Raw genomic sequence first — 21,036 nt, forward strand, 5'->3', positions numbered from 1 at the left:
GTTGATTATAATTGACCAGGGGTGATGGGATACAAATAAACAGTGGAGGGATATTAGGTCATTTTGTTGTGATTCTCTTACCCCAAATCGATGTTTCAGTAGTTTAAAAACTGAGAACAACACTGTTAAAGTAAATATATCTTACCTGTCCCCTCATTTGTTCTGTTTGTTTTATAGAAAGTGAAAATGTCAGTTGGAGAATCCAGGCTTTTGTTTTTACGTTATGTTTCTTTGATTAAATATCACTCAGCCTACCAGCACAGGAGGGGACCGGGAAACTGTAACGTCAATTGAGATGTACTGTGTAATCAGTCTCTTCATTCTGTCCCTGTCTGTCTCCCCATGAATACAACCTTGAGTGTAACCTTTAAACCTGCCCCCCCCCCCGCCAGTAAGAACTAAAGGTAATACTTTACATTGCGTCTCTAATTACTGTGCGCAGTCGCTCCTCAGTAAATACACAGGTACTTGCACGTAGTCACAATGTCTCTGATGCTGCCCAGTGTCACGGTCTTTACAGTTCTGCTTTGTCATTTTCTTGAGGATATTGTTCTTTGTAACTATTTGTGGAATCTCTCTCTGAAAAATATGTCTTTGTCGTACATATACTATATTTAATTACAATATAAGTGCAATGTTTCAATATAGAACATTTTAAAGTAGATTCATTTTTTTCATAAAGTAGCATAATGCCAAAAGTTATCATCATACAATATTATATTTCCGTTCCCTTCAGATTGCTTTAATTACTGCTTTAATAATTAATATTGTGCCACAGTGACAACGTTTTCTTGTTAATATGAATATTTTATCGAGAACATGAAAAACTGCTCCTGTTGAAAGAGTATTTATTGACGTTTTCAACAGAGAGACGCAGCAGTAACACAAAGGTCACGTAATACAATGTGAAATAAACCCTATTGTGAGAGAGGAGTGATTTGATTTGAAGAGAAAGCCGTGGCACCTGAATTCCACTGGCATTCTGCTTTTCATTTGTTCTGCTTTCATTCTCAGTTTTCAATGTTCATTTTTGTGCATTCGGAGAAATGTAGACGCTTCACACGAGTGCTTATTAAAATGTACAATTCATTCTAAAACAAAGAAGAGAAACTCAAAACTACTCACAAGCCCTCAGCACCCAATGTCTGAGTTGTTTATTTCCGGCTTGCTAACTTTATTGGGTGTGTCGTTACTTTGGATAAATATCATGCTGATATAGCTTTGATAATCTATCCCATGGAGACCTGACCCTTAATAACAATAGAAAGTAGAGCTCTAGAATGTCATTCTTACCTTTGCCACCCCATGACACTGTACAGCTCCATAGGCTCTTAATTATAATCATTTTCAGGACTGTGAAACTAGAGATAAAAAACCCCAACTGGATACACAGCACAGAGACTAATTACCCTCAGATCTGAAGCAGTGCTGCAGGCGTGATTCGGGAAGTCAGTTGATTATGAATAATATGAGATATTGATACAAGCTTTAAAGCAAGGGACTGCAGCAGTCTTCTGCTGCTTCTTCATCTCCTCCTCCTCCTTCTTCCTCTATAATTTTGACTGACATACTTAAGATTGCTGCATACATTCAAACAGCCTTTCAGCATATTTTACATAATAAAACAATAATTTATCAATTTTAATAGCAATGCAAATTATTCTCTCATCTCCAGAGTACAATGACCTACAGTATCGAGGGATTACATCAGTTATTCATTTTTAAAAGCATGTACCAGTGAGGTTTTACTTGAAAGAGACATTGAAGGAAAGAGAAAGACACAGAGGAAACCAGCTGAAGATTTAGCTGTGCAGTGAGATATTGAACTAAACCCATGAATTGAGGATCCGCAAATGAAAGCAGCTGCTTTAATTGAGGCTGGATAGGCTTGGCGTTTGCACAGTTAGCTGTCACCCCCAGAAGAGCTGCACTTAGCAGAGTTAAGAGAGACTATGATTAGCAGTAATTCACACCTCTCCCCGGCTCCTATCTGCGTACCGAGGAGGGGAGCCTCCTGCTCTACCGGCTCTTCACCTCCAAACGGTTAACTCTTTGCAGCAATGGCAGTACTGCATGTTTGTGTCTCTTAATTGAGCTCAGCTTCCCTGGTGATCATGATGAGGGAGTTACCACCTACTAAAGTAAGAAATAATCTAAGAAAACGTGCCGTGAGACTTCCTGTGCTTGCCCACAGTTCAGGACCCTGAGGGTGTTTGTCTCACAGATAACCAGGGTTGGACCAGTTTAAATAGCTGTGACACTGTGTTAATGTTTATATGCAGGATCCCTCTCCTTTCTGAGCTACAACATGAACAGAAACAAGCAGAGCCCCTGGGTAGTGTAGCTAGGGGCAGCAGTGTTGTGTAATCTTTTTGATATTTGAATGGGCTGTTCACCAGTGAGCACAATAGAGATCCCATTCTACTGCGTTTACCCCTGCGCCTTGGCTAACTGGAACTACAGTACAATACAGGCTGCACATTTTAGCCTTTCTAGATTCACTCCTCCAATTAATTACCAAAAATGACCATCACAGCACCACTGAAACGCAACATCCACACTGTGTGTGAGGACAGGCTGACTGCTGATACACAATGGATTTGCATCTTCCGGTGCTAAGAACACTGCAGATTGAAAGGCAGGCATTAGCCAATGAAAGCACACAGTTGTTCCAAGCTTGTGAGTCCAGCCATCCGTAGGGATGGGGTGGATCTGGGAACCAGCTGGATGTCATGATCTGGCACTGGTAGAATTTGGATTAAACTAGAGCCCACGCTGCATTGAAATGCTGATCACACTGCTCTGATTGTCATTGCTGTCATGCTTACTTCCACAATTAAACCATCAGGAGAAACCTCTGGATATACCATGTAACTGTTGTTAACCTTGTAAAGTATAATGAAGCATAGATAAGCATGGTCAAGACCAGAGCGGCATGGTAAAGCCTATTAGTGCATAGTATAGAAAAACCTGGTCAAGCTGCAAAAATGCCATGCAAAAATACCATGGTAAACTGTATAATTGTACTGGCAGCTCTTTATAGATATACTGTAGCACCTGTAATTGAGAACCCCAGAGTTTGGGGTTTGCTCAGCTGTTAGCACCCTCTGTTGGTGGAAGGTGTTATATATCAACTGTTCCCCCTGTTGATCCCCCTCCCTCTCTTCTGGCCAGTACTGTGAAGAGAGCCAGCTCGACGGAGCAGGTAGGGCCGATACGCAGGGAGAGCACGGGGGACCCCAAGAGCAGCCGCACCCGCACAGGCTCCACCAGCAGCAGCTCCAGCAGCAAGAAGACCAGCGAGAGGTATGATGAGTCTCTGTGAAACCCTTAGCCCATCATTGTCATTACAGTGTTAGTATGAATAGTTACAATGCACTTAATGTGCATTATTGTGCATGATCGAACCCTAACCCTAACCCTAACCCTTTTCTGATGCAATTGTGTTCTTACATATATCGTGCAAAACATTTACACATGAAATACATTGTGACTATGCATAATAACATTGTAATGATGTGTAGGTTCACATGTATTTACTGTGTAGCTGCTATGTAAATACACAGTAATCAGAGACACTTCATGCTAAGTGTTCACTATAATCATACAGTAGGGGAAACAGTATTGTCCTGTCATGGTTCATTGTGTTTTTTGTTTTTTGTATAGCAAACACAAGGACCCCTTATTCAGCGCAGGTAAGTAACAGTCCTTGTTTATTGTTATTTCAAATGGTAGCCTAGTTCCTTCTCATGTCTCAATTAAGTACTGTATTTTCATTGCCATCTGTTTTCACACTGTTACTGTTGACTGGAAAAGGAATATCTCCTTCCGATAATATAATGATTGGGCAGGAATCCATCAGTGGAGCAGACATCAGGAGGCATTTAAAGTTATTGATTAGCGATTAAATATATATGTGGTTCATTGAATGTGTACCGCTGTAGGTTGTGCACCATATGGACTGCTGATTTAGAGACGCCCATTTAATCTGCTGTGCTTTTATTACAACTTCAAGCTGTATTGTTGGTGTGCGAGTGTGTGTGTGTCAGCGTGCATGTGTGTGTGTGTGTGCGTGTGCGGGTGCGTGTGCGTGTGTGTCAGTATGTGTGTGTATGTGTGGAAGTTTGAATTTCTGCACACTGAATTCAAAAGAATGACATAAATATATATGAGATGAGAACATTTCCTAATCAAGAATAGCACATTTGTATCCTGACTGTCTGATAACTTCGGCTGTGTTTTCAGGTTCAGTTCAATTAACTATCAAATGAAGCAACAAAGATAAAGAGCTGCTGTTGTATTGAGGCGGTGCCTCACATACTGAGCAGGGATTCAAACCCGGTGACGGGTCTTCATGTCCCAGGGATTTTGGTGCATGTACCTCGTGTTGAACAGCGAAACACGCCCAGGATTGTTCTGTCTGTAAACGACAGCGCTATCAGGGTCTCCTGTGACACTCCTGGCTCAGACAGACACAGCTCTGACTTGCTTGTAATAAAGTTGGACTGTTAGGAGCTTTTTAGAGCTGCTGGAGAAATACATTTATAAAAGGAATCGTGACGTGTGTGGGCATTAGCGACGTCCCTCGCATCGAGAGCCTCAATGCAACATAGTGAAAATGCTTATTATAATTACAGTAGTTCCTGTAAGGCAGGCACAGGTAACAGGTGTGCTTGAGTGTTCTCCTCCTGCTCGTTTGTTTTTTTACCCAGTCCTTCTATCTCTGTCTCTGTAACCCCAAGGGAAACGCCGAGTGACGCACTGCAAAGGTAGGCCTTGTTTCCCAACCCGTGTAGCTCTCTGAGCATTGACAGTTGCCTAGGAGACCGGCCCTGCGAGTCTGCAGTGACACGCAGCCTTACTCCCCCCACCCCCACCCCGCCACACTCTCTCCTCCGGCTTGGAGCAAAAAATCCAGAACACGTTTACTATTTCAGAGCTTGTTAAAAATAAATTACTACATGGCAGCTGTCTAAACCAGTTTGATGGAACACTACTCAGCTCCTTCTAATTGCAGATTGTTTTTTTTTATTTATTATTAATAATAATAATAATAATAATAATAATAATAATAATAATAATAATAATAATAATAATAATAATAATACAATTGCTGCCTAGTCAGTGTTTCCTTGATTAAAAAGCTGCTTATTGAGAACGCTCTTCTGTCTCCGTGGCACAGAGAGCTCTGACAAACACAGGGGTGTGTGTGTAGGAGTAACCTGCCCTGACCCCTGACCCCTGACCCCAACACTAATGTGTGAAGAGGCCTGTCTAACATGCCTCTCTGTAATTCTCCTCGCTGGTCTTGCATAAGCTTGTATTCCTAATCCTGTGTGGCTTTTTGCTAGTTTTGTAAGCCACCCCACCCCCCCCCCTCCATGCCTAGGCTGTCTATTAAAGGGTCTATAAAGCTCTCCTAGATATCCTAAACTAGTATTGCAGGATAGAAGACTTGTTTATATTAACATTTAAAAGTGAGCTTCATTCTATAACAGTGTTACTTACGGCTGTGTAATGATTGTACTTGTAAAAATAAGATCTTGGTGCAGTATACCGGGTTACCCAGCTTCCTTTTCCAAAGCTGTTTAGTTACTGTGCAGCACTAGCCTACAGCCTTCAGCACACATGGATAATGTTCCAGTTAGGGACGTGGATGGGAAGAGAGATTTAAAAATCACAGTCGGGGTAATTCAAATGGACAAACCTCTTGAGAGACCCAGTTCCAAGGGAGGCGTTGATCTCTCAAAGCCTTCTTTCCTTCTCGTGTGCTCTTGACTGCAGGCTCCTCCTTGTCTGTATGTATGCACAGTGGAGACTAGACGAGACTAGCTGCTGCAGGCAGCGTTACCCACTTTATCATGCAGCTGTGTTGCAGTATTAAGTCTAATGGTTGAGTGTTTAGTTATGGATGCACTGCAGCGTGATCGTATCTTCATGTATAGAATGCTGAACGTAGTGCTCAGGTTCGGTCAGTGATTAATCAAGCGTTGTTTGCAGCCTGGTATTGTGATGCCGTGTGCAAGGTCCCCGACACGGTCCAGTGAATGAACCTCAGAGCGGACTGTCTCAGAGACAGAGCGACGGCTTGATCACAACTCCACACTTACTTACCTTGTGATAGAAGAGTGCTGATCAGGGCTGTCAGACCAGCCGATAGCCTCCTAAATGCGTTTCACTGAGTTTTAATGCATATATGTTTGATATGTTTTGGTTTTCTCAAAGCAAAAGCACACATACAACATGGCTGTGGTAAAATAAATAAATAAATAAAAAGAAAATAATAGAAAACTAGTCTCAAACTATGAACAGCTGCTATGCTTGCACTCCTCTTAAAACCATACTCTAGTCACAGATTCGCAGCTCAGGAAACAGTGTCATTGTTAAAGCAGTTTAAAGGTGTTGGAGTGTTCAGATAATGGGAGAAGTATAACCAAACCCTCAGATAGCTACAGCAGAGTCCACTTCAAGTGGGGAAAACCCTACTGTCACATTCACTCACTTTAAACATGATGAATAAATAGCAAATAATAATGGTAAAGCCATTCGGTTTTATTTATTTTGTTTTGTGTTTGTTTGTAACTGCTGTATTACTTCTGCCCTCCTACCACACCCCCTTCCTCTTGCCAACCTTACCACTTTACCTAGTAACTGTGCAGATATTTCTGAGTCATTCGTCAAAAAGGATTGGATCTTCTGAGAGCAGGACTCGTTTGTTTGGGGTGCTAGCGAAGCCGGTAGACCCCGAATCCGGGAGCACGTCTGACAGGCCCCCTTCCCAGCCTGGATTCCGCAAGGCACCCTCCTTCACCCAGCCATTCCCCAAAAGCCCCAGCCAGACCCTGTTTAGCCCTCTTGATATGTCAAGGTCACCTAGTTTTAAAAGCCCTCTGAGATCCCCGAGTCAGTACTTTCAGATATGTTACTAGTTTCTGCCTCGTCTGATTGATTTTGTTGTTTAAGTGGCTCAAACCTTTAACGTTTCTAACACTACAGAAAGTTTTTGTAAACTTTCTTTGTACTGTACCGTATGTCTGTTTTTGTTTCTATCTTCTCCTGTTCTGATCACTGTTGTTGTGTTTGCTGTTCTGGCTTGAACATCTTGAGCATTGACACTTTTCCTCTCTGGCTTGCTTCCAGTCCAGTCTGCTTTTGAATAGCATGGTTCATCTATTAACACCTGTTGATCTAGCTAATGAGACAAACTGCTTTCTATTCATCGTGTTCTGTTAGTCATTGCATGACTTGTGACTTGTACTTTAAAACGCCCAATAAAATTATTTCAAAAACCTGCATTCTTGTGTTCACCGAACCTTCATTTCTCCTTTTTTCTTTTTACTCTGTCCTTTATTCATACCTCTAATGCTGCCCTTGCTTGGATGCTGATTGTTGGAGCTGAACTGTCTTTTGAAGCTCTTTGTCCTTTTTTAGAGGAAGGGTATGTGAAAATGTTTTTGCGTGGGCGTCCTGTTACCATGTACATGCCTAAAGATCAAGTGGAATCCTACAATCTGGAAGCTAAAGCAGACCTGCCGGCCAAGAAGCTCAAACTGGATTGGGTGTATCCTTTTGTTTTTATGCCCAAGCATTAACACAGTGTTGTTTATTTAGCAGGATTCCAGATCCGGGCACTGCATCTAATAACCTATTTTGCATCTGTTCAAGTTCATATAGAAACTCTTTCATGCATGAAATATAGAAAATAGCTGGATATAACATCAAGACTAGCAGCACAGCCCCAGATATAACATCAAGACTAGCAGCACAGCCTCAGATATAACATCAAGACTAGCAGCACAGCTCCAGATATAACATCAAGACTAGCAGCACAGCCCCAGATATAACATCAAGACTAGCAGCACAGCCCCAGATATAACATCAAGACTAGCAGCACAGCCCCAGATATAACATCAAGACTAGCAGCACAGCCCCAGATATAACATCAAGACTAGCAGCACAGCCCCAGATATAACATCAAGACTAGCAGCACAGCCCCAGATATAACATCAAGACTAGCAGCACAGCCCCAGATATAACATCAAGACTAGCAGCACAGCCCCAGATATAACATCAAGACTAGCAGCACAGCCCCAGATATAACATCAAGACTAGCAGCACAGCCCCAGATATAACATCAAGACTAGCAGCACAGCCCCAGATATAACATCAAGACTAGCAGCACAGCCCCAGATATAACATCAAGACTAGCAGCACAGCCCCAGATATAACATCAAGACTAGCAGCACAGCCCCAGATATAACATCAAGACTAGCAGCACAGCCCCAGATATAACATCAAGACTAGCAGCACAGCCCCAGATATAACATCAAGACTAGCAGCACAGCCCCAGATATAACATCAAGACTAGCAGCACAGCCCCAGATATAACATCAAGACTAGCAGCACAGCCCCAGATATAACATCAAGACTAGCAGCACAGCCCCAGATATAACATCAAGACTAGCAGCACAGCCCCAGATATAACATCAAGACTAGCAGCACAGCCCCAGATATAACATCAAGACTAGCAGCACAGCCCCAGATATAACATCAAGACTAGCAGCACAGCCCCAGATATAACATCAAGACTAGCAGCACAGCCCCAGATATAACATCAAGACTAGCAGCACAGCCCCAGATATAACATCAAGACTAGCAGCACAGCCCCAGATATAACATCAAGACTAGCAGCACAGCCCCAGATATAACATCAAGACTAGCAGCACAGCCCCAGATATAACATCAAGACTAACAGCACAGCCCCAGATATAACATCAAGACTAGCAGCACAGCCCCAGATATAACATCAAGACTAGCAGCACAGCCCCAGATATAACATCAAGACTAGCAGCACAGCTCCAGATATAACATCAAGACTAGCAGCACAGCCCCAGATATAACATCAAGACTAGCAGCACAGCTCCAGATATAACATCAAGACTAGCAGCACAGCCCCAGATATAACATCAAGACTAGCAGCACAGCTCCAGATATAACATCAAGGCTAGCAGCACAGCTCCAGATTGTTTAAACTCCTTGACAAAACTTGCAGCTATGGGTACAGAGGCCGGGACTGCCGCTCAAACCTGTACCTGCTGCCGACCGGTGAGACTGTGTACTTCATTGCTTCAGTGGTCGTGCTGTACAATGTAGAAGAGCAGCTTCAGAGACACTACTCCGGACACAACGATGACGTTAAGTGGTAAGAATGCAAAATCCTACTGTTTGAATTGTCAAAAAAGCTGATTCGAGATGTACTTTTTTTTTAAGCTATTGAACCCCCAAGGGGGTAGAGTGTAGACCCTTGACACACTTTGAGTATGATACTGGCATGAAAGTACAATGAGTGAGGGTGCAAATACTGGCTGCTAGTGCCATCACTTTGCCAAGGGCTTTCCCATCTGCAAAACCAAACACGGGTCATGTGTCCTGAGAGAGGAACCGACCTGTAAGGTAACAGGGTGTTGATGGTCGGGGAGCAGTTGAGAACAGTCCTGTTGTCTGAGAGCAGTGCTGTTGTCCTGAGAGCAGTGCTGTTCTCTGAGAGCAGTGCTGTTGTCCTGAGAGCAGTGCTGTTGTCTGAGAGCAGTGCTGTTGTCCTGAGAGCAGCGCTATTGTCCTGAGAGTAGTGCTGTTGTCTGAGAGCAGTGCTGTTGTCCTGAGAGCAGTGCTATTGTCCTGAGAGCAGCGCTGTTGTCCTGAGAGCAGTGCTGTTGCCTGAGAGCAGTGTTCTTGGCTCCAGGGGTACAGCTAGAATGGAGTCCCACAACCTGGCAGCACAGCACAGACAGGCTTTCACAACGCTGACAATTGTACCAGAGCTGATTACATCAGAACAGCAGTCCAGTGACAAGCAAACTAAACTCAGTGAGAAAGACAGTGAATAATAAAAAGGTCTTACTCTTGGCTCGGCGCTCCATGCTTTTGTTTATTTCATGATTTCCAGTAGAGCGCTTTGCTTGGTGTTTGATTTGATTTTTTTTTTTTTTTTGGTTAGTCATTGGCATGTGTTTCTTTCTTTCTTTTTTTTACAGCCTAGCAGTCCACCCTGATAAAATCACCATAGCAACAGGGCAGGTTGCCGGAACATCGTCTGATGGAAAAGTAAGTGAATCTTCATTCAAGAGGGAAGAAAACGAAACCTGCTAAAAAAAAAAAACATCAAGACTTGTATTCTGTTAGAATAGAGTAGAAAACCAGTCACACTTGCTTGGGCAAGCTGAGTGCGTTTCAGCATTTACATTTGCTCTAAGGCGCTGAGTCTGGGAGATGTGTAATGCAGACCATGTGTTACGAGGCTGCCGTTAATATAATACAATTTCCTCCTGTCATGTATTTAGAAGGTTTTTAAGAGCAATGCAATCACAGTGTGAACCTAGATGTTCCAGGGGCTTTGCAAATCCATTTAATAAAGCCACAGTTCTCTTGGTTTAATGCATCGCTGATCATATTCAGTGAACGCAGCCCTCTGCCTTTACTGGCACACAGATGCTTTATAAATACAGCTCTGTATCTTTTAGCAAGGTGAAGGTGAGATGAAATGCGAAAGTGAGATTTCTTTTTTTTTTATTTTCCTCTGACAAAACTCAGAAGCATAAAAGTATTGCATCTCCCTGTTGCTACAAACAAGGAAAGTGATTCTTTGGAAACAATGTGGTGCGTCTTCATGGAAATCAGTCCTATGAAGGATCCCTGTTTAGTTTTTTTTCACAGTGCTCCAGAACAGAGTGCAGTTTCTTCGCTGACAGCTCATGTGGTCAGTCAGTCAGCGAAGATCCTGCTGTATGAAGACGGCTCTTGATAAGAAAGATGTTAAAACACTGCAGTGACCCTTGATCTGACTCTACCTTCCACAGCAGCTGTCCCCTCATGTGCGAGTCTGGGACTCGGTCAGCCTGAACACGCTCCACGTGCTCGGAATGGGCTTCTTCGACCGGGCAGTGACGTGCATCGCCTTCTCAAAATCCGTGAGCTCAGCTTTTTCACTTTTTGAATATGTATTCCTCGTAAAAATCAATCAATAAATATACCGGAAGTTGATTCTGCCCTCCCCTGCAGGAAGTGAAGCTTCAACTGTCGTCTCATTAGCAACAGATTTCAATGTATTCATGATAACTCAAAAGTAGTGTTAAGGGTGGACCAAAAGGGTCCCCTCATCCTTTGATTTTATGTTCCCTCTCCAACTTAGAAAGGAGACTCCTTTAGACCCTGCCACCAGCTCTCTGGTAAGCTCTCTAGAATAAAACAATTACATTTATTAATCAGTTCCTTAATCAGAATGCTTTTGCATGAAGCAAACATAAATAAACTGGACTTTATGCTGAGAAGAATCGATTTTCAGGTAATCGTTTCTTAAGGACGGTTGTCTTTACTAGGAACACCTTAGATCAGTAATCATGCATATCTGTGTAGCATATTCTTACTGTGATTTATTATGGACATAAATGAACAGATTTGCCAGTGATGTGAAGTTGTGTCTCTGGATGTCCCTGCAAAGGAGGTGCTTGCATCTCAGGGGACTGAATAAATAACCTTTAATAAATCAATAGACGAATGAATAAAGCGTGTGATTCGCAGAACGGAGGCAGCAATCTCTGTGCAGTGGACGACTCCAATGATCATGTTCTCTCTGTGTGGGACTGGCAGAAAGAGGAGAGGCTCGCTGAAGTCAAGGTATTCCATTGTGTCTTAAAACAGAATGTGACCGCTGAAAACGATCTGCGACAGCAGATAAGTGTAGATACTCCTGGGAGCTTTTTTGATTGGATGACAGGTTAACCTGCATTCTGATAGGTCAGTGGCCTGTCAGCTCACAAGCTTATTGGCTAAAAAACTACCCCTAATCCCTAGCAATATGCATGAGACTCGGTTGCCTGAAGCTGGGACTTTGCTGTCATCACAAGACTCTCATTCCATCTATAATTAGTGCAACAGAAAGAGATACTGTAACTGCAAGCGTTCTCTTTCCCTTCCATAGTCTGCAACATAATTCCGTTCTGTTAACTTCATTATGTGACAATAAATCGAATTGCAAGTCCTGCATTTGCTTTTTTTTCTCCAGTTATGCTATTAGTTTTCCTGTCTGATGTTCAGTGTGAGCTGTTTGAAATCTCATTGTGTTCTCTGCTTTCTTCCTCTTCTGTTCTGTTTGTCTCCAGTGTTCCAATGAAGCTGTGTTTGCAACAGATTTCCACCCGACAGACACCAACATCATAGTGACCTGCGGAAAATCTCACCTGTACTTCTGGACCTTAGAAAACGGCTCTTTAGTTAAGAAGCAAGGCTTGTTTGAGGTATAAAGGGGGGAAAAAATTACATTATTGAAAACTAGATAATATGCAGCAAAAATAAATATGCCAATGTGTAGTTTTTCTTGATGCTCGAATATTTAGATTCAAATGCATCTGTTAAAGGCTAGTGAATTCACCCACAGCACCACCTAGCCCACATTCTTTTCCATGCATTTAAGCCTTGGAGAGGTTTTGTATTTAGGGTTTATTTTTGAGCCCCTAGGTAGTAGAAAATGCATTTCTGTAAATGTTTCTATTTCTTGCAGAAACAAGAGAAGCCCAAGTTCGTCTTGTGTGTGACATTTTCGGAAAATGGGGATACGATAACAGGGGACTCCAGTGGGAACATCCTGGTGTGGGGGAAAGGTAAATGCAGAGCTGTGCCCTGGTCTACAGAGCGGGAGCAAATAAGTCTTACAAACCCTCATCTCACAATGTTTAGTGCTGGGACCAACCCAGGCTTTCCACATTCGAATATTCATTTCAAGCTGTGTTTGAATATTGAATTAGCTGGAAAACTGAAGTATAATTAGTACTATATTACAGGAAAAAGAATCTTTCGGTTCCCGGGACCTCATCAAATGACCTATTAAACAGCAGAATGTGTGCTGTTTATTTCAGACGTATTGTATACATTGGTTTCTTTTGCATGATAACTTTTCGATAGTCATTTATAAATTCTGTTATATGAATGAATACGAACATGGTCATTTGAACATGGCCCCTCCACTGTTACAGCTTGTCAGGTGAAGCATGGCTTTCGTTCTTTGTGACTCCTTTGCTGTTTGTCTTGCAGGTACTAATAGGATTAGCTGTGCTATTCAAGGGGCACATGAAGGTGGCATTTTTGCACTTTGCATGTTACGCAATGGCACGTTAGTGTCAGGCGGTGGGAAAGACAGAAAGCTGGTCTCCTGGGATGGGAACTACCAGAAGATACAGGAGGTTGAGGTGAGAGCCGGCGTGAGCGCGTGAGGTCTGAAACCACACCGCTGCACACATTGCTGTGCATGTGCTGCAATTCAATATTCCTGGAATAAACAGTCTGTTAGGGTTTGCATCTAATCAGATAATTGGATTCCAGCACTCAGATTGGCTAATATGAGGCACTGGCCTATTAAAAACATTTGAGGGTATTTATAGCGCTTCCTTAAGGTTCTGTGACTAGACCTCTTTGCAGACTGCCACAATGCCCTAGAGAGGCTGAAGAACCACCGAAACATTCTTAAATAGGGTTCTAGAATTCAAACCACTGTTCTAGAACCCAAAAGAGCTTTTGTAATTCCAAACACACTTTGACCCTCATGATGTGGGCACATTAATAAGATGAAGATAGGTTTTCAGCTGACAGGTACTGCTTCAGGGTGTAAAGAGTTTAGTCACTGTAGCTTCACAAATGTTTTCTTTTGTTGCACATTGTTTGTTGCCAAAGGTTCTTGAAAGGAGAAAAGCAGTGGCTAACTGCAGTGGTTCAACAGAGACTAGTATGTACTGTAGATCGTATTTCCAAGAGCAGCTGGTGCTAATCACTTTAAAAAAAAAATAGCCAGACTGGTCAGACACGGTATGCAAGAGAATATAAACCTGTGTAGCGTAGCAGGCAGTCCCTCCATTTCACTTCCTGTGTAAAAATAACCAGACAAAAATAGGACTCGGATGAAACAGCATTTCCAAAGGCTTGTGCTTCCAGAGCAGCCCCCTGCTGGCTGTGTGCAGTACATGCAGTCCATACAGCCTGCTTAGCGCAGGGTGCGAACCCAGACCGGTCCAGCTCAGTGTGTAGCTCACTCTCCAGAGCCGAGTAGTTGCTACCCTAAAACCTGGTGACCTGTTTGATTACTCAAGCTTTCTATGGATACATTTCAGTGCCCTAGTGTAGTTCTGCATGCTTGCTCAACCAAGTGCCCCTTTCTTCCCTCCCCACACAGATTCCTGAGCCATACGGACCTGTCCGGACAGTGGCTGAAAGTAAAGGAGAGTGTGTTCTTATCGGCACAACCAGAAACTACGTCCTTCAAGGCACATTATATGGGGAGTTCAACCCAATCACCCAGGTAAACAGATCTGCACTAACTGACGGAAGCTTATTTAGAAAAGTGGAACTGGCTTGCACCAGCTGAAATGACTTGAATGCAGTTATAGTTCAGAAGAAATTATGACTTTAAAACTCCCTGGGTGGACTAATCTTACACATGCAAACCAATGCATGATCACAGACAGGGTGCTCCCAATCGTACACATGCAAACCAGTGCATGCACACAGACAGGGTGCTCCCAATCGTACACATGCAAACCAGTGCATGCACACAGACAGGGTGCTCATAATCTTACACATGCAAACCAGTGCATGCACACAGACAGGGTGCTCATAATCTTACACATGCAAACCAGTGCATGCACACAGACAGGGTGCTCCCAATCTTACACATGCAAACCAGTGCATGCACACAGACAGGGTGCTCATAATCTTACACATGCAAACCAGTGCATGCACACAGACAGGGTGCTCATAATCTTACACATGCAAACCAGTGCATGCACACAGACAGGGTGCTCATAATCTTACACATGCAAACCAGTGCACGCACACAGACAGGGTGCTCATAATCTTACACATGCAAACCAGTGCATGCACACAGACAGGGTGCTCATAATCTTACACATGCAAACCAGTGCATGCACACAGACAGGGTGCTCATAATCTTACACATGCAAACCAGTGCACGCACACAGACAGGGTGCTCATAATCTTACACATGCAAACCAGTGCATGCACACAGACAGGGTGCTCATAATCTTACACATGCAAACCAGTGCATGCACACAGACAGGGTGCTCATAATCTTACACATGCAAACCAGTGCATGCACACAGACAGGGTGCTCATAATCTTACACATGCAAACCAGTGTATGCACACAGACAGGGTGCTCATAATCTTACACATGCAAACCAGTGCACGCACACAGACAGGGTGCTCATAATCTTACACATGCAAACCAGTGCACGCACACAGACAGGGTGCTCATAATCTTACACATGCAAACCAGTGCATGCACACAGACAGGGTGCTCATAATCTTACACATGCAAACCAGTGCATGCACACAGACAGGGTGCTCATAATCACATAACAAGGATAAACAATATTTGTATTAAACCACGAGTATCAGATTGTAGGCGATTGCAATCCAGAACATTAGTAGGATGAAAGTGTATGAGAGAAGCTTGGTGAAGATTGGTTCTGAACTCCATGTATAGTGCGGCATGACAGACGGACAGACAGACGGACAGACGGACGCGATGAGTGCATGCGGGTCCTTACAAAACATGTAGCAATCTGTAATTCTCCAAAAATAATCATCAAAATAAACCAAAATAAAAGTGTGTTGTTAATCTGCTGTGATTGCTGTTGCAGGGGCACACAGACGAGCTCTGGGGCCTGGCAGTGCATCCATCTAAACCCCAGTTCTTAACATGTGGCCACGACAAGCACGTCACGCTCTGGGACTCCTCCTCTCACCACCCTGTCTGGAGCAAGACTATGGAGGTACACCGCTACGCTAACCCTACTCTAACCCAGCTCAACCCAACACTATCCCTAACCCAACAGTACCCTTACCCGAAACCCAAGTAATGTACCGCAGGTTTTTATCTTTAAGTAAATAAATGTATTGATTAGCAGAAGGGTTTGTGGGTTGTGTATGCAGACTAGTCCTGTGTGTGTGGCCTGCCCCCTCTCTGGTACTCACTGTAGTAACCCTTCTCTCCTTGCAGACTAGTCCTGTGTGTGTGGCCTGCCCCCTCTCTGGTACTCACTGTAGTAACCCTTCTCTCCTTGCAGACTAGTCCTGTGTGTGTGGCCTGCCCCCTCTCTGGTACTCACTGTAGTAACCTTTCTCTCCTTGCAGACTAGTCCTGTGTGTGTGGCCTGCCCCCTCTCTGGTATTCACTGTAGTAACCCTTCTCTCCTTGCAGACTAGTCCTGTGTGTGTGGCCTGCCCCCTCTCTGGTATTCACTGTAGTAACCCTTCTCTCCTTGCAGACTAGTCCTGTGTGTGTGGCCTGCCCCCTCTCTGGTATTCACTGTAGTAACCCTTCTCTCCTTGCAGACTAGTCCTGTGTGTGTGGCCTGCCCCCTCTCTGGTATTCACTGTAGTAACCCTTCTCTCCTTGCTCTCTGCAGGACGCAGCCCAGTCAGGTGGCTTCCATTCCTGTGGAGCCGTTGTCGCTATAGGAACGCAGACTGGGAGGTATGCTGCATGAGTTCAGTGTTCCCTTCCTCTCTCTTCTTAGACAGAACAGAAAGCTAGGGCAAGGGGGACACCTGCTGGCCACTCAGATATACACACACTGTGGAATGCTGGAAATGTATTATTTCTAATGGAGAGTGTAGTTCATCATAAATTAGAATTGCCATAAAACTATAATTATTTTAATCTAAAAATGTCTGTTTTTTTATAGTCTTGAAAATCCATAATTGGAGTAATGAAAACATTGTGTAAAGTGTATATAATATACAGCAGAAATATATACAATGTATTGAAGACACTTTTGAGAAGCTCCTTTAGGCTGCCTGGTCACTTTATTAGGCTCTGTACCTCACTTTGGGTTGTGTGGACATTTTCACACTGTCCCTTTAGCCATTGTTAAAACAAAGTTTGACTGAAGAGCCTATTAGGATTTACTTTTTATATAGAAATAGTTGAATCAAATCAAAGTTCAGTTCCTCCAGTTGTCAGGGGAGTTTTCTTAAAACTTTTCCCGTTTAAATTCTTTATTCCTGATACCTCCAGTTCACTACCTCAGATACTGCCTGCTGGTCCTTTACAAGCACTGTAAGAGATCTGTAGCTCAGACACTGCCTGCTGGTCCTTTACAAGCACTGTAAGAGATCTGTAGCTCAGATACTGCCTGCTGGTCCTTTACAAGCACTGTAAGAGATCTATAGCTCAGACACTGCCTGCTGGTCCTTTACAAGCACTGTAAGAGATCTGTAGCTCAGATACTGCCTGCTGGTCCTTTACAAGCACTGTAAGAGATCTGTAGCTCAGATACTGCCTGCTGGTCCTTTACAAGCACTGTAAGAGATCTGTAGCTCAGATACTGCCTGCTGGTCCTTTACAAGCACTGTAAGAGATCTGTAGCTCAGATACTGCCTGCTGGTCCTTTACAAGCACTGTAAGAGATCTGTAGCTCAGATACTGCCTGCTGGTCCTTTACAAGCACTGTAAGAGATCTGTAGCTCAGATACTGCCTGCTGGTCCTTTACAAGCACTGTAAGAGATCTGTAGCTCAGATACTGCCTGCTGGTCCTTTACAAGCACTGTAAGAGATCTGTAGCTCAGATACTGCCTGCTGGTCCTTTACAAGCACTGTAAGAGATCTGTAGCTCAGATACTGCCTGCTGGTCCTTTACAAGCACTGTAAGAGATCTGTAGCTCAGATACTGCCTGCTGGTCCTTTACAAGCACTGTAAGAGATCTGTAGCTCAGATACTGCCTGCTGGTCCTTTACAAGCACTGTAAGAGATCTGTAGCTCAGATACTGCCTGCTGGTCCTTTACAAGCACTGTAAGAGATCTGTAGCTCAGATACTGCCTGCTGGTCCTTTACAAGCACTGTAAGAGATATGTAGCTCAGATACTGCCTGCTGGTCCTTTACAAGCACTGTAAGAGATCTGTAGCTCAGATACTGCCTGCTGGTCCTTTACAAGCACTGTAAGAGATCTGTAGCTCAGATACTGCCTGCTGGTCCTTTACAAGCACTGTAAGAGATCTGTAGCTCAGACACTGCCTGCTGGTCCTTTACAAGCACTGTAAGAGATCTGTAGCTCAGATACTGCCTGCTGGTCCTTTACAAGCACTGTAAGAGATCTGTAGCTCAGATACTGCCTGCTGGTCCTTTACAAGCACTGTAAGAGATCTGTAGCTCAGATACTGCCTGCTGGTCCTTTACAAGCACTGTAAGAGATCTGTAGCTCAGACACTGCCTGCTGAACCTTTACAAGCACTGTAAGAGATCTGTAGCTCAGATACTGCCTGCTGGTCCTTTACAAGCACTGTAAGAGATCTGTAGCTCAGATACTGCCTGCTGGTCCTTTACAAGCACTGTAAGAGATCTGTAGCTCAGATACTGCCTGCTGGTCCTTTACAAGCACTGTAAGAGATCTGTAGCTCAGATACTGCCTGCTGGTCCTTTACAAGCACTGTAAGAGATCTGTAGCTCAGATACTGCCTGCTGGTCCTTTACAAGCACTGTAAGAGATCTGTAGCTCAGATACTGCCTGCTGGTCCTTTACAAGCACTGTAAGAGATCTGTAGCTCAGATACTGCCTGCTGGTCCTTTACAAGCACTGTAAGAGATCTGTAGCTCAGACACTGCCTGCTGGTCCTTTACAAGCACTGTAAGAGATCTGTAGCTCAGACACTGCCTGCTGAACCTTTACAAGCACTGTAAGAGATCTATAGCTCAGATACTGCCTGCTGGTCCTTTACAGGCACTGTAAGAGATGCACAGGGAAAACACTCTGGTGCAGGGACTCATATATAAAGATATAGAAGTAGGGGTGAATGCATGCTTGAGTTGCACCAGGCACTTGCTTTTCTGGTTGTCATATTGCTTTGTTCTTGCCGCAGTGTTTTCTGCACATTCTCTTACCTCTCAACTCTCTCCACGTTTTTGTCACAGGTGGCTAGTTTTGGACACAGAGACAAAGGACTTGGTCACAGTTCACACAGATGGCAGTGAGCAGCTGTCAGTTATGCGCTATTCACCAGGTTAGGTGGCAGGAAACTCACCGTCACATTTCAGTTTGGGGTTTACCTGAAGAGTGCTGTCCTCTCTCATACAGCCTGTATGATGTTCTAACACAGGGATTCCCAATCTAAAAGAAACTTAGTAAATTCAACCCTTAATTGAACTAATAATTTGCTTAATTAGACCTTTTTAATTGTTCTCAGCTCCAAAAAAAGTTGCCAATTTCAGGTTACTTATAAAATTGTATAGTAAACTTGAAATCTCCAACTGTTTAAAAGCTGAGAACAACTAAAAATGTTTAACTAAGCTAATGAATAGCTCAATTGAGTAATTGAGAACTCACTTGGAATGAAAACCAGCAGGCACAGGGGGTGCCCCAGGACCGGGGTTGGGAAACCCTGCTCTAACAGAAGGAAACTCTGGCCCTTCCTGACCGGTTCATGGCTATGGTGCTGCTATAATAGAAATAAGAACATAATAAAGTTTATAAACGAGAGGAGGCCATTCGGCCCATCTTGCTCGTTTGGTTGTCAGTAGCTTATTGATCCCAGAATCTCATCAAGCGGCTTCTTGAAGGATCTTGAATTGAATCTTTGTGGCACCCATGTTCTCAATTGTTTAAATGAACCAACAAATCCTTCGTCCCGGTGCTAAAGCTTGCACCTGGTTACCCTGGTGTAGAAGGGCACTCCAGGACTGGGGTTACCCCAGCCTGATCTCTGCAAACCCTGAAGAATGTTTTAATCAGTATCTTCTCATATTACTTCATAATGTATGTGGCAATTCAATCGCACTTGGCTATTTCTGCTAGAACACTGTCATTACACAGAATCCTTCAACATTCCCTTCACTTTAGATGGCAGGTAAATGTTTAACTTGGATCAGTCTGGTCTTCACTGGCCCTGTGGGGCATTCTTTGACCTTCACTTCTGTCTCTGTTTGCAGATGGGCACTTCTTGGCCATTGGATCTCATGACAGTTACATTTATATCTACGGAGTGAGCGACAGCGGCAGAAAATACAGCAGAGTTGGGAAGTGCTCAGTAAGCTTTTCAACTTTGGAATAATTGGATGGAAAGATATTTAACACCACGTATTATTATTATTATTATTATTATTATTATTATTATACTGCTAGTTTCCTCATATACTGGATTCTAATCTGCCATTCCCAGTGTCATGTTGATTGAAGTATTTCAATGAGCTTATGCTACTGGCTGTACATTTCTGATCTTCAGCACTAATTCTAATTAGTCCCAACTAAACCCATCCTAGACGATGAGAGATGAAAGCAGACCTCGCCAGGCAAGAGGCTTGTGTCTGCAGTGTTTCAGAGTAGTCTCTAATGACATGCACACTCCAGGGCACACTCGGAAAGCTGCAGGCGAGTAAGGGCTTGTTGAGTCTCGCTCTATCTATGAAGTATTGCATCTGTTTATCCCTTTATATTTCAGGGTCATTCCAGTTTCATTACTCACCTGGACTGGTCCGTTGACTCCCAGTATCTGATGTCTAATTCAGGAGACTATGAGATCTTGTACTGTAAGTGACATTCAGGTGTTGAATTATTGAACCCATGTATTGATTTTGCTTTAATAAATTCAAATTATGTATATATAAAAAAGGAAGTACTTTTCCTGTATAAGGATTACTCATTCTTCTCTAGGCAACAAATGTATGGAATGTGTGTGGAAAAGCAAAGCACATTGATTTCTGTACAAACAGTTGCTGATATAGTGGAAATACAAATATTTTTCATAGGAGCAGAATCACTTACAAGTGCAGTTTATGTACATTTAATAGCTAGCCAACTGAAGCCACTGAGAACTGGATGTAATTAATGCTGTTGCACCTTGTTGCTGCACAGGGGTCCCATCTGCATGCAAGCAAGTAGTCAGTGTGGAAGCAACCCGAGATATCGAATGGGCCTCCTGTACCTGCACTCTAGGATTCCAGGTATTTGGTAAGTGAGGCTGCAGTATTTCCAG

General features: G+C 43.4%; 1 protein-coding gene across 4 annotated transcripts in view; it reads left to right on the forward strand.

Annotated features, from left to right (window-relative positions):
- LOC121329807 (echinoderm microtubule-associated protein-like 1) overlaps positions 1-21,036 on the forward strand; it is a 63,606-nt gene that overhangs the window by 40,140 nt on the left and 2,430 nt on the right. For 2 of the 4 annotated variants that reach the window (XM_041275652.1, XM_041275648.1), the window contains exons 4-21: positions 3,175-3,306; positions 3,667-3,695; positions 4,743-4,769; positions 7,432-7,561; positions 9,053-9,202; positions 10,035-10,104; positions 10,857-10,967; positions 11,578-11,673; positions 12,159-12,293; positions 12,557-12,656; positions 13,087-13,241; positions 14,219-14,344; positions 15,707-15,838; positions 16,475-16,542; positions 18,980-19,068; positions 19,994-20,091; positions 20,503-20,590; positions 20,916-21,011. In XM_041275652.1, the coding sequence (XP_041131586.1) occupies positions 3,175-3,306; positions 3,667-3,695; positions 4,743-4,769; positions 7,432-7,561; positions 9,053-9,202; positions 10,035-10,104; positions 10,857-10,967; positions 11,578-11,673; positions 12,159-12,293; positions 12,557-12,656; positions 13,087-13,241; positions 14,219-14,344; positions 15,707-15,838; positions 16,475-16,542; positions 18,980-19,068; positions 19,994-20,091; positions 20,503-20,590; positions 20,916-21,011 (1,832 nt within the window). The remainder of the gene's footprint in view (positions 1-3,174; positions 3,307-3,666; positions 3,696-4,742; positions 4,770-7,431; positions 7,562-9,052; positions 9,203-10,034; positions 10,105-10,856; positions 10,968-11,577; positions 11,674-12,158; positions 12,294-12,556; positions 12,657-13,086; positions 13,242-14,218; positions 14,345-15,706; positions 15,839-16,474; positions 16,543-18,979; positions 19,069-19,993; positions 20,092-20,502; positions 20,591-20,915; positions 21,012-21,036) is intronic. The other 2 variants (XM_041275649.1, XM_041275650.1) reach the window with 2 other exon arrangements.

This window comes from Polyodon spathula, chromosome 17 (assembly GCF_017654505.1).
Source record: "Polyodon spathula isolate WHYD16114869_AA chromosome 17, ASM1765450v1, whole genome shotgun sequence".
NCBI classification, from domain to species: domain Eukaryota; kingdom Metazoa; phylum Chordata; class Actinopteri; order Acipenseriformes; family Polyodontidae; genus Polyodon; species Polyodon spathula.